General features: G+C 44.3%; 2 protein-coding genes across 4 annotated transcripts in view; one reads left to right on the top strand and one right to left on the bottom strand.

The window, feature by feature from the left end:
• Nucleotides 1–433: 433 nt before the first annotated feature.
• On the bottom strand, nt 434–7,521 carry LOC119780445. Of its 3 annotated transcripts, none has more exons than XM_038280502.1 (2): nt 6,395–7,521; nt 434–1,093 (listed from the first exon to the last, which is right to left on the bottom strand). In XM_038280502.1, the coding sequence occupies exons 1-2, from the start codon at nt 7,495–7,497 to the stop codon at nt 997–999; spliced, it is 1,200 nt and encodes a 399-aa protein (XP_038136430.1). In that variant the 5' UTR covers nt 7,498–7,521; the 3' UTR covers nt 434–996. The 3 variants fall into 3 exon arrangements, with proteins under 3 accessions (XP_038136430.1, XP_038136432.1, XP_038136429.1); XM_038280504.1 differs by having other exon boundaries at nt 434–538; XM_038280501.1 differs by lacking the exon at nt 434–1,093 and adding an exon at nt 6,090–6,220 and having other exon boundaries at nt 6,320–7,521.
• Nucleotides 7,522–10,398: 2,877 nt separating this feature from the next.
• The window catches only part of cttnbp2 (cortactin binding protein 2), a 105,503-nt gene continuing 104,860 nt past the window's right edge, over nt 10,399–11,041 (top strand). The window contains exon 1 of the mRNA XM_038280499.1: nt 10,399–10,736. Within this exon, the coding sequence (XP_038136427.1) occupies nt 10,656–10,736 (81 nt within the window). The 5' untranslated portion in view covers nt 10,399–10,655. The remainder of the gene's footprint in view (nt 10,737–11,041) is intronic.

Raw genomic sequence — 11,041 nt, 5'->3', positions numbered from 1 at the left:
TGATGAGCTTTAGCAGGATCCATCTGTCTCCCCACAATGTAGTAACAATCTTTGCTACCAAAACATCCCTAGGTGCTGAGTGGGAAGATGTTAGCTCTGTCATGACTGTGCTGTCTGGAGAAAGTGTGTTTTAAGCAGTTTCCCCTCCATAAGAGATTCACACCCAGGCTCAAAGCAGGTAGCAGAATCACATCTTACGTTACCGATCTTATCAGGATTATCTCCAGCTTTTCAGGGTTTAAGACCAGACAGCATGGACAGGAAATTCTTAATTTCTGGATCCCCAGAAGGCCAGAGGGTAGACACTGTTTTTGAGTGAGACTTGTGTAACCGGTCTCATCTGTCTGTGTCCTAACACTCCTCAATTATGACACCGATTAACTTGCTTATGCTCTGCGTTGTGTTCTGATGAAGGAGGGACCCAGACCATAGGTATAGCCAGTTGCTCTTTAATACAGTTATCCAGCCGGATTCTGCACAGACAGAAACAAAACGCTCAGTAACATGCAGCTTCAACACATACACAGGTCAGCATCCCCTCCTCTTAGGCAGCCTAGCGCCAACTCAACGGAGCAATGCAAAACAATTCAATCAAAAAAAATTTTTTACTACCAAGAAAAATAATAAAACATTAAACATGGAAAAAAGTAACAATTCTTACAGAAAACAATAAATCTGTTATAATAATTAATTAAATCCAACATATATTATTAATGCAACCAGCTTAAACAATGATGCTAAGAACTAGATGTACATACCTGCACAGACAGAAACAAAACGCTCAGTAACATGCAGCTTCAACACATACACAGGTCAGCATCCCCTGTTTGAGAAGAGCACATGGGGAAACCCCGTAGCTGTAGCAGGAAAATACTTGCTCTGACCAATAAATACAGACACATATTGAGAAACAAATATGTCATCTGAGTGTTTTTCAGTAAAGGCAACGTTTAACAACTGCATGTAATTACATTTACATGTTTTCATAGAACATTTTTATAAAACTACAAGCAGTAAAAGTTTCCTACCTCCTCTTAGGCAGCCTAGCGCCAACTGAGCATGAAGCACCGCTGACGTCGTTACAGAGCGCTTTCTTAAAGCAACAGTACAAGTATTCATGTAAAAATTAACAAATTACAGATAACTTTTCTAATGTGACTAAAACAAAAGCTATTTCGTATTAATCAGGTTTTGGTGAAATTTCAAACACTTTATAAACAGAAAATAACAGCAAATGTTGAACAATTGTTACATTCACCCCCCGTGAAATTCACCAAAATCCTGATTTCAGCCTAAAGAGAAGTATAAACAAAAGGATCAGTCTACACCGGGCACATCCTGGCACAAATGAAAAGGCAGACCTAGTCTGCTCATGCAACATAGAAGTCACCCTCAACAGAAGGTTCGGGAAAGAAAGAGGTTGATCAAGTCTCTAAAAGTCCCTAGCTCAATGCTACGCCTGTTACGTAACAGCATCTGGCCCAAGTAAAACTCCCGCCATGTTAACTTTCATGAAATCAAAAATGGAAAATTGAACACCCTAAAAGTATAGGTTACATGGAATACATATGTCACTAAAACAAAATCTATGCTTAACTCAAAGGGATTAGCTAACATGTAAGAATTTCTAACTCTTCAAGAAAGGCCCCTGAACCATAGATTCTATTAATCTGTTAACTGATTTTACCAACCGCCCAGCACGGGTTCTAAATGGTCCATTGCTCCCGAAAGTAGCTTGCCGATTGTCTGGAAAAGCAGTTCCAGAACATGTCACATCCATGCCAGTTGGAGAATCGACACCTTCATTAAGTGATGCCGCCGGAGCTGGCAAGGTCAAACTGCCATGTTCATCACTGTCAGACTGCGACTGAGTCTGTAGCTCAGGGACACCTGACAGCACCGGTGTGGTGGAACAAGACACGTCAGTCACATCCACGTCCAATAGTGAGTCACCAGGGAACGAGAGACTCCCGTCCCCACTGTTGACGGTGCTGTACCCTAACGCATCACTGTTGACTGAGAAATCCGTTGTTCCCTCATTATCTGACCTGAGGATTGGTAAGAAACTCACATCCAGCAAAAGATTTCGGTGTACAACCTTTGTTTGTCCCTCACCATTCCGAATCTTATACACATGGATATCTGGATGCACTTCGACAACGGTGTACATGCTGTCCTCCCACCTGTCAGCCAGTTTACGCTTCCCTCGCTCTCCCTTATTTGCTACAAGAACTCTGTCACCAACTGACAAATGAGTGCCCTTTGTGCGCTTGTTGTACTGACTGGACTGGTGTTGTTGTTCAGTAAGGGAATGTTTCTGAGCAATTTCCACCGCATTCCTCAAGGAGGAAAAGAGAGTCTTGACATATGAATCGTAATTAGCAAAAGCAGGGTCATTCAGGACAGGCTTAAACAGAACGTCCACTGGCAGTCTTGGAATCCGCCCGAACATCAGGTAAAACGGTGCGTACCCGGTCGTCTCATGAACAGTTGCGTTGTAAACAAATGTAAGTGTCTGGATTTGTTCTGGCCACCTTTGCTTCTCTTTAAGAGGAAGGGTACGAAGCATCGAACCCAAGGTGCGATTAAATCGCTCCGTCACACCATTTCCCATAGGATGGTAAGCCGTGGTATGGGATTTAGCAACGCCTGCCAACTGGAGAAGTTCTGCAATCAGTTTGCTTTCAAAATTTGTGCCCTGGTCAGAATGTATACGTTCTGGGAACCCATAAACACAAAAGACATGATCCCAGAGCTTTCTAGCAACCTGCTTCGCTGTCTGGTTAGCACAGGGGAAAGCATGCGCCAGTTTGGTGAAATGGTCAGTAACCACCAAAACATCCACTGACCGTTGCTTGCCATCCTCAGCAGACCAAAAATCCAGGCAGACTAACTCCATTGGTGCAGAGCTCTGGATACTTTCCAAGGGTGCACGAGCAGCTGGTTCTGGTGTCTTTCCCAGTACACATCTCTGACAACATTTGACATATCTACGCACATCTTTTTCCATGTCTGGCCAATAGAAACGCTGCCTAGCAAGAGACAAAGTGCGGTCTTGTCCTTGGTGCCCTGCCAGATCATGGATGCCCGATAATGCTTTGTCTCGTAAACACTGGGGAAGCACAAACTGGAACCTCTTCTGCTTGGTCACAGGGTTCTTCGTCACTCGATACATTACACCATCCCGAATTTCCAGCTTATCCCATTGATTCAGCATTCTGACAACCTTTATGTCTGAACATCGCCTCTCACGCTTAGATGGTCTCGTCCTGGTGGCGGCAAAGGGTAAAACCTTAGAGATGACTGCATCGTGCTCTTGACTGGACTGCAGTTCCTGAATAGAGAGAACTGGAAATTCACCTTGCCCACATTGCATGTGTTGAGTTTGTTGTGTCAACTGCAACGCCCTCGATTCTGCTCCTGAAATCCAGTCACAGTGGGACTGACACAGGGCTTGGATCTCAGCTGAGTCATAAACAACCTTCAGTGATGGATAATCCCTTGATTTATCATGTTCTGGCTGACAGCTGAACTTGAAGGTGCTCTGCACACGATCTTCATCAACCTGGTCAGCTTCTTGTGTAAGAGACAGATATGACTCTTCCAACAACCTGTGACTGATTGGTGTTGCAAAGGGGTCACGACTGAGAGCATCTGCAACCACATTTTTTCTCCCAGCTAGGTGTTTAAGGTCAAAGGAATAAGAAGCCAGCTTTGACACCCAGCGGATTTCGCATGCATCAAGCTTTGGTTTTGTCAGGAGGTAAGTCAGGGGGTTATTATCCGTCCAGATGGTAAAGTGACGCCCCTTCAGCCAATGACTAAACTTTTCACAGACGCTCCACTTAAGAGCCATGAACTCTAATCTGTGAGCTGGATACTTCCGCTGTGATGCACTCAGAGTCTTGCTCGCAAATGCAACAGGTCGCGCTTTGGATTGTCCTCTGGGAACTTGTGATAGCACTGCTCCAAGACCATCCAAAGATGCATCAAGAGATAAGATAAATGGTTCATCAAAATCTGGGTGAGCAAGCATGACACATTCCAACAACATGGTTTTTAACTTATGGAAAGCCTGCTCACATCCCTCAGTCCAGTCATTAGGTATGAGTTTACGATAAACACCTTGTAGTTTCCTGTCCTTCGCCATGCGTCCTCTCCTTTTCTGTCCCGCTGTAAGTGCAAACAGGGGTTTAGCAATGGAGGAACAGTTTGGGATAAAATGCTGATAGTAGAACACCATACCTAGGAAAGACTTTATCCTTTTTATTGATGGTGTACGCCCATCATCTTCCATGAGGTCAGAAGGAGTCATTTTGGAGATCACCTCCACCTTGTCTGGGTCTACAGACACGCCATTGCCATCAATGACATGTCCCAAAAAACGCACCCTTCTTCTCATCAGATGGCACTTTCTGGGAGCCAGCTTAAGATTGTTCTCCCTCAGCCTCTGGAAAACCACTTGAAGTCTCAATAAGGCCTCATCCTCTGATGGAACAAATACAAGCAAGTCATCGAGGTAACACAACAATTTTGTGAAGTTCATGTCCCCAAAAATTCCAACCATCATCCGCATGAATGAGGCTGGGCTGTTGCAAAGCCCCTGTGGCATGCAATTGTATTCATACAGTCCAAGGGGAGTCGTAAAGGCTGTGTATTTTTTGTCATGTTCATGCATTGGAATGTTGAAAAACCCTGAAGTAAGGTCCATTGTGCTAAATATGCAATTCCCCCCAAGTGCAGCCAAACAGTCAGACTGGTGAGGCAAGGGATGGGCATCTTTAACCGTGCGAGCATTCAGCCACCTGAAGTCATTGCAGATACGAAGCCCCCCATCTTTCTTCCATACCATCACCAGAGGGGAGGCATAGTCACTTGAGGACTTCCTAATAATTCCCTTTTCCTCCATCTCAGTCAGAGCCAGTCTCAATTTTTCATAATGTGCAGGAGGAACTCTGCGGTACGGTAACCGGAAGGGTCTGTCGTCTGTCAGCCGTATGCGGTGGGTGTAACCATGCACTCTGCCGCAGTCCAGAGAATCCTTAGAAAAAATGTCACGATACTCCATCAGCAACTTTATGAGTTGGGACTTGCAACTTTCACTAACCTCGCAAAGGTCCAAGTCAATAGCCCCCAAACCCATATCACACAGACTTTCCAAAGAAACATCGTTACTGTTTGTAGCCGACAGCTGTCGTAGCTGTTGCTGAGAATACTTCTGCTGATCCTCTACAGCCATGTGCAGACCCTGGAAAACATCAAAGTCCTCAACTGCTAAACATGGAGAGACATCAGCTAACTTGCTGTTCTTTTTCAACACCAATGGCTTGTCAGAAGGGTTCACTACTGTCAAAGGCACCCATCTATCACCCCACAATGGTGTGATGAGCCGACCCACTAGAGCACCCCGTGGGGCAGCTCTTGAGCTGGTAGGTTCGACAAGGACAGTGCTCCCGGGGGACATGGGAACTTTGGCAGGAAGCTTACCCCAGATTAAATGCTCATGTCTGGGTAAGAGGGTGACTGCCTGGGTTAACTTGACAGTGCCAATTTTGTCTGGAACTTCTTCACCCCTCCAGTGTTCAACATTTGTAAACATTGACAAAAACTGCCCGATTTCAGGGTCAGAGTAATTTTTCAATGCATTTCCCCTGTATTTCTCATCCTGTTTCAAAACATGCATGATGTGTTTAATAACATTCGAGCCCAAAATCAGATCATCATGCTGACCAGGCACAACCAACGTGGGTACACTACAAGAGATGCCAAATACTTCCATCTCCAGCTGAAAAAATCCATCAGGCTTAGTTTGCAGTCCACCACACCCCACAAGAATAATGCTTTCTTGAGGGTGCTGCTTTTCTGGCAAGATCCCAGCAGAACTCAGTTTTTCCACCGCTTGGTCACTAATACTGCATGCCATGGAGCCAGAGTCCAGCATGCCTTTGAGCTGCACGCTGTGGTTAATGAGGACAGGGGAATAAAACAGTTCACTGAAAGCTTGAAGCTTCTGTGCTGCTTGAATGACCACTCTTGAACCCTTTGGTGCCTTGGCACAGGTATCCTCAAAAAGGTCTGCCAAATCACAGATGTTGGAGAGAGATTCATTTTCACAACCCACACCGCCTCTCCCCAGGTATGGGTTTCCTAGTTTAACTGTTGGTCTGCATCCGCAGACCTGTTGTCAGACCGAAGCACATGTGCAGATTGCTGAGGGCAATTTCGCTTCCAGTGACCAGAGGAAAGACACCTTAAACAGAGGTTTTCACGCTTACAGTGACTCAAGGTTGAATGGTCATGAGAACCACAAGCCCTGCAAGCCCTCGGTAAGGGCTGAGAAGCTGCACCCCTGGCCGCTTGATTTCGAGGGTCATTGCCATGTTGTAGCACTAACCTGTCCAATAAGCTCACCAAGCTCCGCAAACAGTCATTATCTACCCCAGTAGTCAGTGGTGTAGCTGGTGTAGGTATCCCACACTGAGCAGTCCGTCCTGAAGTTTCTGAAACAGAAGGACTGTCAGTCTTATGTGCATGACAATGAGAATAACCTTTAACCACTCTCGGAATTTCTTTGGGCTGCTGAGTGTGCATAGTACTCTGAGATTTCCTTTCCATCATGTGTTCATCTAACCTTTCCTGAATCTCGCTTGCTGTCCACTTCTCTGCAGACTTAAACTTGAAGACACTCGCAAGAGCTCTGTCAGGACAATGTTTAATAAACATCATGCTCACTTCATGCTGTGGGTCATCAATCCCTCGACCCTGCCTCTTTAAGCATTCATCTGCCACATCCATCATTCTATTTAATCTTATCCAGTATTCCATTGCATCCTCCCTAGGCATTGGCAGCGTATTATAGAAATCAGCTAGAGGCATGTTGGAGTAAGTGAGTTCACTAAAGTGCTGTTTCAAGATGTCAAAGACTAAGTTAGGACATGTGACATGATTGATAGATTTGTTGTTGCGGAGTGTAATTCTCACAACATCACCTGCTTTGCCCATCAGCCTCGCCATAATCTCTTGGGATTGTTCATGGACAGGAACAGCTCTCCTTTTTAAGTACATAGACATGAGACTCTCCCATTCATGTACTGTGAACTTATCTGAGCCATCACCTCGAAATATTGGGGGCTCCTTAGCATCAGAGTGCATAACAAGACTAACATTGGGAGAAGACACCTGATACGTCAGGTCAGAAGCCCCCGCACCTTGTGCATGCTCACCAGGTGAGAGTTGAGCTCTAATAGAGTCACCCAGTTTTTCAGCTAGCTGGGTAATAAGCGAACCCAAATCTGGTGTAACCTGCCCAGCCTGACCCGGCATATGTTGGTCTGAAAAACGAGTCGAAGCTAATTGTGGGGTGTTCAAAATTGTAGATCCACGCCCTGGTGCTCTTGATTCTAATGATTTGTAAAGTAACCCTCTCCCCAAACCAAATTCGTATGGACGAGCTGCAAGATCGCTATCCTCCCCATCAAAAATGTCAGAATCAGCCATAACCCCAAAATGCACACACACTGTTATGAGAGATTAATTCAAATAAAGTAAATAAGAAGTAACACATAAACAAAATTGCTAAATAGCAGTGGATGTCTAAACACACTGAAAAAAAAAAAAATCTCCCACCAAAAAGGAAGTTCTGATATAATGAAGTGTGCAGTCACTTTCTGGTATTGGATAATAAACAGACCAAAAGGTGCAGTTTCTCCTTCTTAAGAGAGTAGGGAAAATGTCCAAAATGAGTTTGTCAAAAACACAAGAGAAAAAAAATCAAAAATGAGATTTACTTGTAGCTTCCCACGGCGGACGAGATGACGTCGTTCCTCAACAGATCCAAAAAAAAAGTCACGGCACCATTGTAACCGGTCTCATCTGTCTGTGTCCTAACACTCCTCAATTATGACACCGATTAACTTGCTTATGCTCTGCGTTGTGTTCTGATGAAGGAGGGACCCAGACCATAGGTATAGCCAGTTGCTCTTTAATACAGTTATCCAGCCGGATTCTGCACAGACAGAAACAAAACGCTCAGTAACATGCAGCTTCAACACATACACAGGTCAGCATCCCCTGTTTGAGAAGAGCACATGGGGAAACCCCGTAGCTGTAGCAGGAAAATACTTGCTCTGACCAATAAATACAGACACATATTGAGAAACAAATATGTCATCTGAGTGTTTTTCAGTAAAGGCAACGTTTAACAACTGCATGTAATTACATTTACATGTTTTCATAGAACATTTTTATAAAACTACAAGCAGTAAAAGTTTCCTACCTTCTCTCAGGCAGCCTAGCGCCAACTGAGCATGAAGCACCGCTGACGTCGTTACAGAGCGCTTTCTTAAAGCAACAGTACAAGTATTCATGTAAAAATTAACAAATTACAGATAACTTTTCTAATGTGACTAAAACAAAAGCTATTTCGTATTAATCAGGTTTTGGTGAAATTTCAAACACTTTATAAACAGAAAATAACAGCAAATGTTGAACAATTGTTACACTTGCATAACTTGGACTGATGTAAGATGTATTTTATCAAAAGAGCATGAATTCTGAATTCATCATTTTTTAAATTAGTATATTGATGTGTATAATTAACCACAAAAATGTTTATGTTTTGAATATTCCACTTGAGAGTTTTTCTGCTGAAATTTACTACAATTTTCTTGCCCTATCTGTGACTGTGCCCTGACAGACTGTGGAAGAACCACAGTGCTTTGTACTATAAACTTTCAGAAAACTGTAAAAGTGCGGAAAGCCTGAGTTCCTTTAAATCAGTGGTTCTCAAACTTTTTCTGTCATTCCCCACTTTGGACAAGGGGGAATTTTCAAGCCCCGCCTGTCCCCATCGCCCCAACACAATGCTAATGAAATATGCAACAATCTTAAAATTTTCCAATTTTATTGAAGTAACAAGTAGTATCTAAATACAAACTATCTACATCAAATAACAGCAAGCTCAAAAATAAAGAAAATAAAAATGCAGCTGTGTCAAAATTTGTATCAAGCTCAAAGATAGAAAAAATTAAAGTGCCACTCTGCAATCTGTTAATAAAAGAAAAGAAGTGAAATCCATCTGGCAATACAGCTCTATTTATCCCTGCATTAGTGGCTGCAATGAGCCTGTTTTGCATTGCACAGTTTCTCAAAACGGGGTTGCAGGCTTGATACTGCCACTCTCAAGTCATGCTCAATGTTCAGCTGAGATCTGTATTTTGTTTTCAGTGAAGCAACAGTTGAAAAGCCCATCTCACAGAGATATGATGTGGCAAAGGGAAGAAGAATGCACACAGCTCTCTGCCCGATGAGTGGATACTCCCTCTCCACTCCAAACCAGAATTCACTATTAGTCTGAGCATTAAACCTGAGCCTCAGGGTGGAGTCAGACGTCATTTCAATAAACTGGTCCTATTTATTTAAGATAAAATATTTCAAATTCAGTTATTTATGATCAACCTGCGCCGTCAATCCCGGCGCATGTGCGCTTTATTTGCAGTCTGGACGCTGAGGGTAAACATGCTGTGTCTCTGCAGCACTGAGAGGGACTTCTGCGATAGCGGGGGAGAACGGGGTTGGGACGGAGGCGCCCCACGGCAGCACCTGCCGCTGGAGGACAAGAAAAGGAACGATACGTGCTTTCACGTAAGAGTCTCCAAAAGTCGCTAATTTGTCGCTAGTCCCTTTTTTAAAAAGAGTCGCTGGAGGGGTCTAAAATATAGCGACAAAGTCGCTGAGTTGGCAACACTGGGGCGCGAAAGTTTATTCCGTTACAAATAATATGCCGACGTCACGTCAATCATTATTTTGGCACTTCAGTTCCAGGTGAAATTTTTCTCATATCTAATGTTCTTTTAATTAGACTGCATGTAGGCTATTAATGATTACTTTGTGGGTTTGATTGGTCTAAAAAGCGGCAACATACAGCTTTAAGGACAGTTTGCTCTCACACATTCTATATTTATAGTCTCACACACACACACACACACACACACACCGGAACTTGGCGCGCCCCACCTGTCACGTCTCAATTCCCCACCAGTGGGTCGCGCCACACACTTTGAGAACCGCGGCTTTAAATCAAGACTAAAAACACATTTGTTCAGGATTGCTTTCGACTGTTCTAGTTAAACAGTTCAACTGAAACATCATTAGTTCAACTTTTTTTTATTTTCTTTAGTCCAACTGTTTTTAATCTTCTTTCTTTTTCTGCATTTTTTTTCTTTTTTTTTTCTCCGTACTTGCTTTATTTTCCTATATTTTAATCATGTAAAGCACTTTGCATTGTCTTTGTACTGAATTGTGCTATTATTGGGTAAGGGTGGCCATGGCCCCCCCATCCAGCTCCGCCCCTACATTGGACCCCTTTTTTTCCAGCTGGTAACGCATCAGGTCCCCGCATCTGGATTTTACGCATCTGTCGCCCCCCGCCTCCACAGACCTGCCTACTCTGCGCCCCCCGCCCCTTCAGCCCAAACGCTCCAGTCTCGCGCTGATTGTCTGGAGAACCGACGCTTCCTCCCTAACCATCTAATATTCCGTTTTTCAGCTTGGTTTTCCAATGGCCGCCCGGGGCGTGCTTTGCGACCAGCAGCTAAATAGTTAAGGCGTTTTTTGCCGGATGCACCCACACTCCAGCAGACCGCTACAGCACGAAGATGGCGTCGGAGGGAGCGAGCGGAGAGCAGCCTCCCCCGGTTCAAACACTGGTCGCTGCGGCGCCGGGAGGTGTCGACACGGTAAGCCGCCGGGATGGAGGAGCTCTATCTTTGTATATAAAAATGTGTAATGTCAGCGTGGCTGTCACTGGAGCGCAGGGAATGAAACGCGCTGCGCATCTATGTCTCTAAAAGGCTCTGGAAGCAACAGCGGCGCGAGGCGCTCTGATCTATTAGGCACGAGCCCCGTTTCCATGAGGCACATTTATTCTTAGCATGTTTGCTTTTATTCTTCTTCTTTCGTGTGTGTGTCGTTCATTGTAATAGTTTAGTGGTTTCTCGCGGCCTCTCAGCGTTCCTGTTTTCCCCATGAAAGGAAAAAGTGG

The sequence above is a fragment of the Cyprinodon tularosa genome, unplaced genomic scaffold (genome assembly GCF_016077235.1).
Source record: "Cyprinodon tularosa strain WSP-4 unplaced genomic scaffold, ASM1607723v1 ctg160, whole genome shotgun sequence".
In the NCBI taxonomy this organism is placed as follows: domain Eukaryota; kingdom Metazoa; phylum Chordata; class Actinopteri; order Cyprinodontiformes; family Cyprinodontidae; genus Cyprinodon; species Cyprinodon tularosa.
This window is presented reverse-complemented; position numbering and strand designations above follow the sequence as displayed.

What these genes read in the sequence shown, in the direction of transcription:
- LOC119780445 (XM_038280501.1), bottom strand. Translation starts at nt 7,497, where the DNA reads ATGGCTGATTCTGACATTTTTGATGGGGAGGATAGCGATCTTGCAGCT. An exon ending in TCTCAGCCCTTACCGAGGGC is followed by an intron (nt 6,221 to 6,319) that starts TTGCAGGGCTTG and finishes CTGGAAGCGAAA; the next exon opens with TTGCCCTCAGCAATCTGCAC.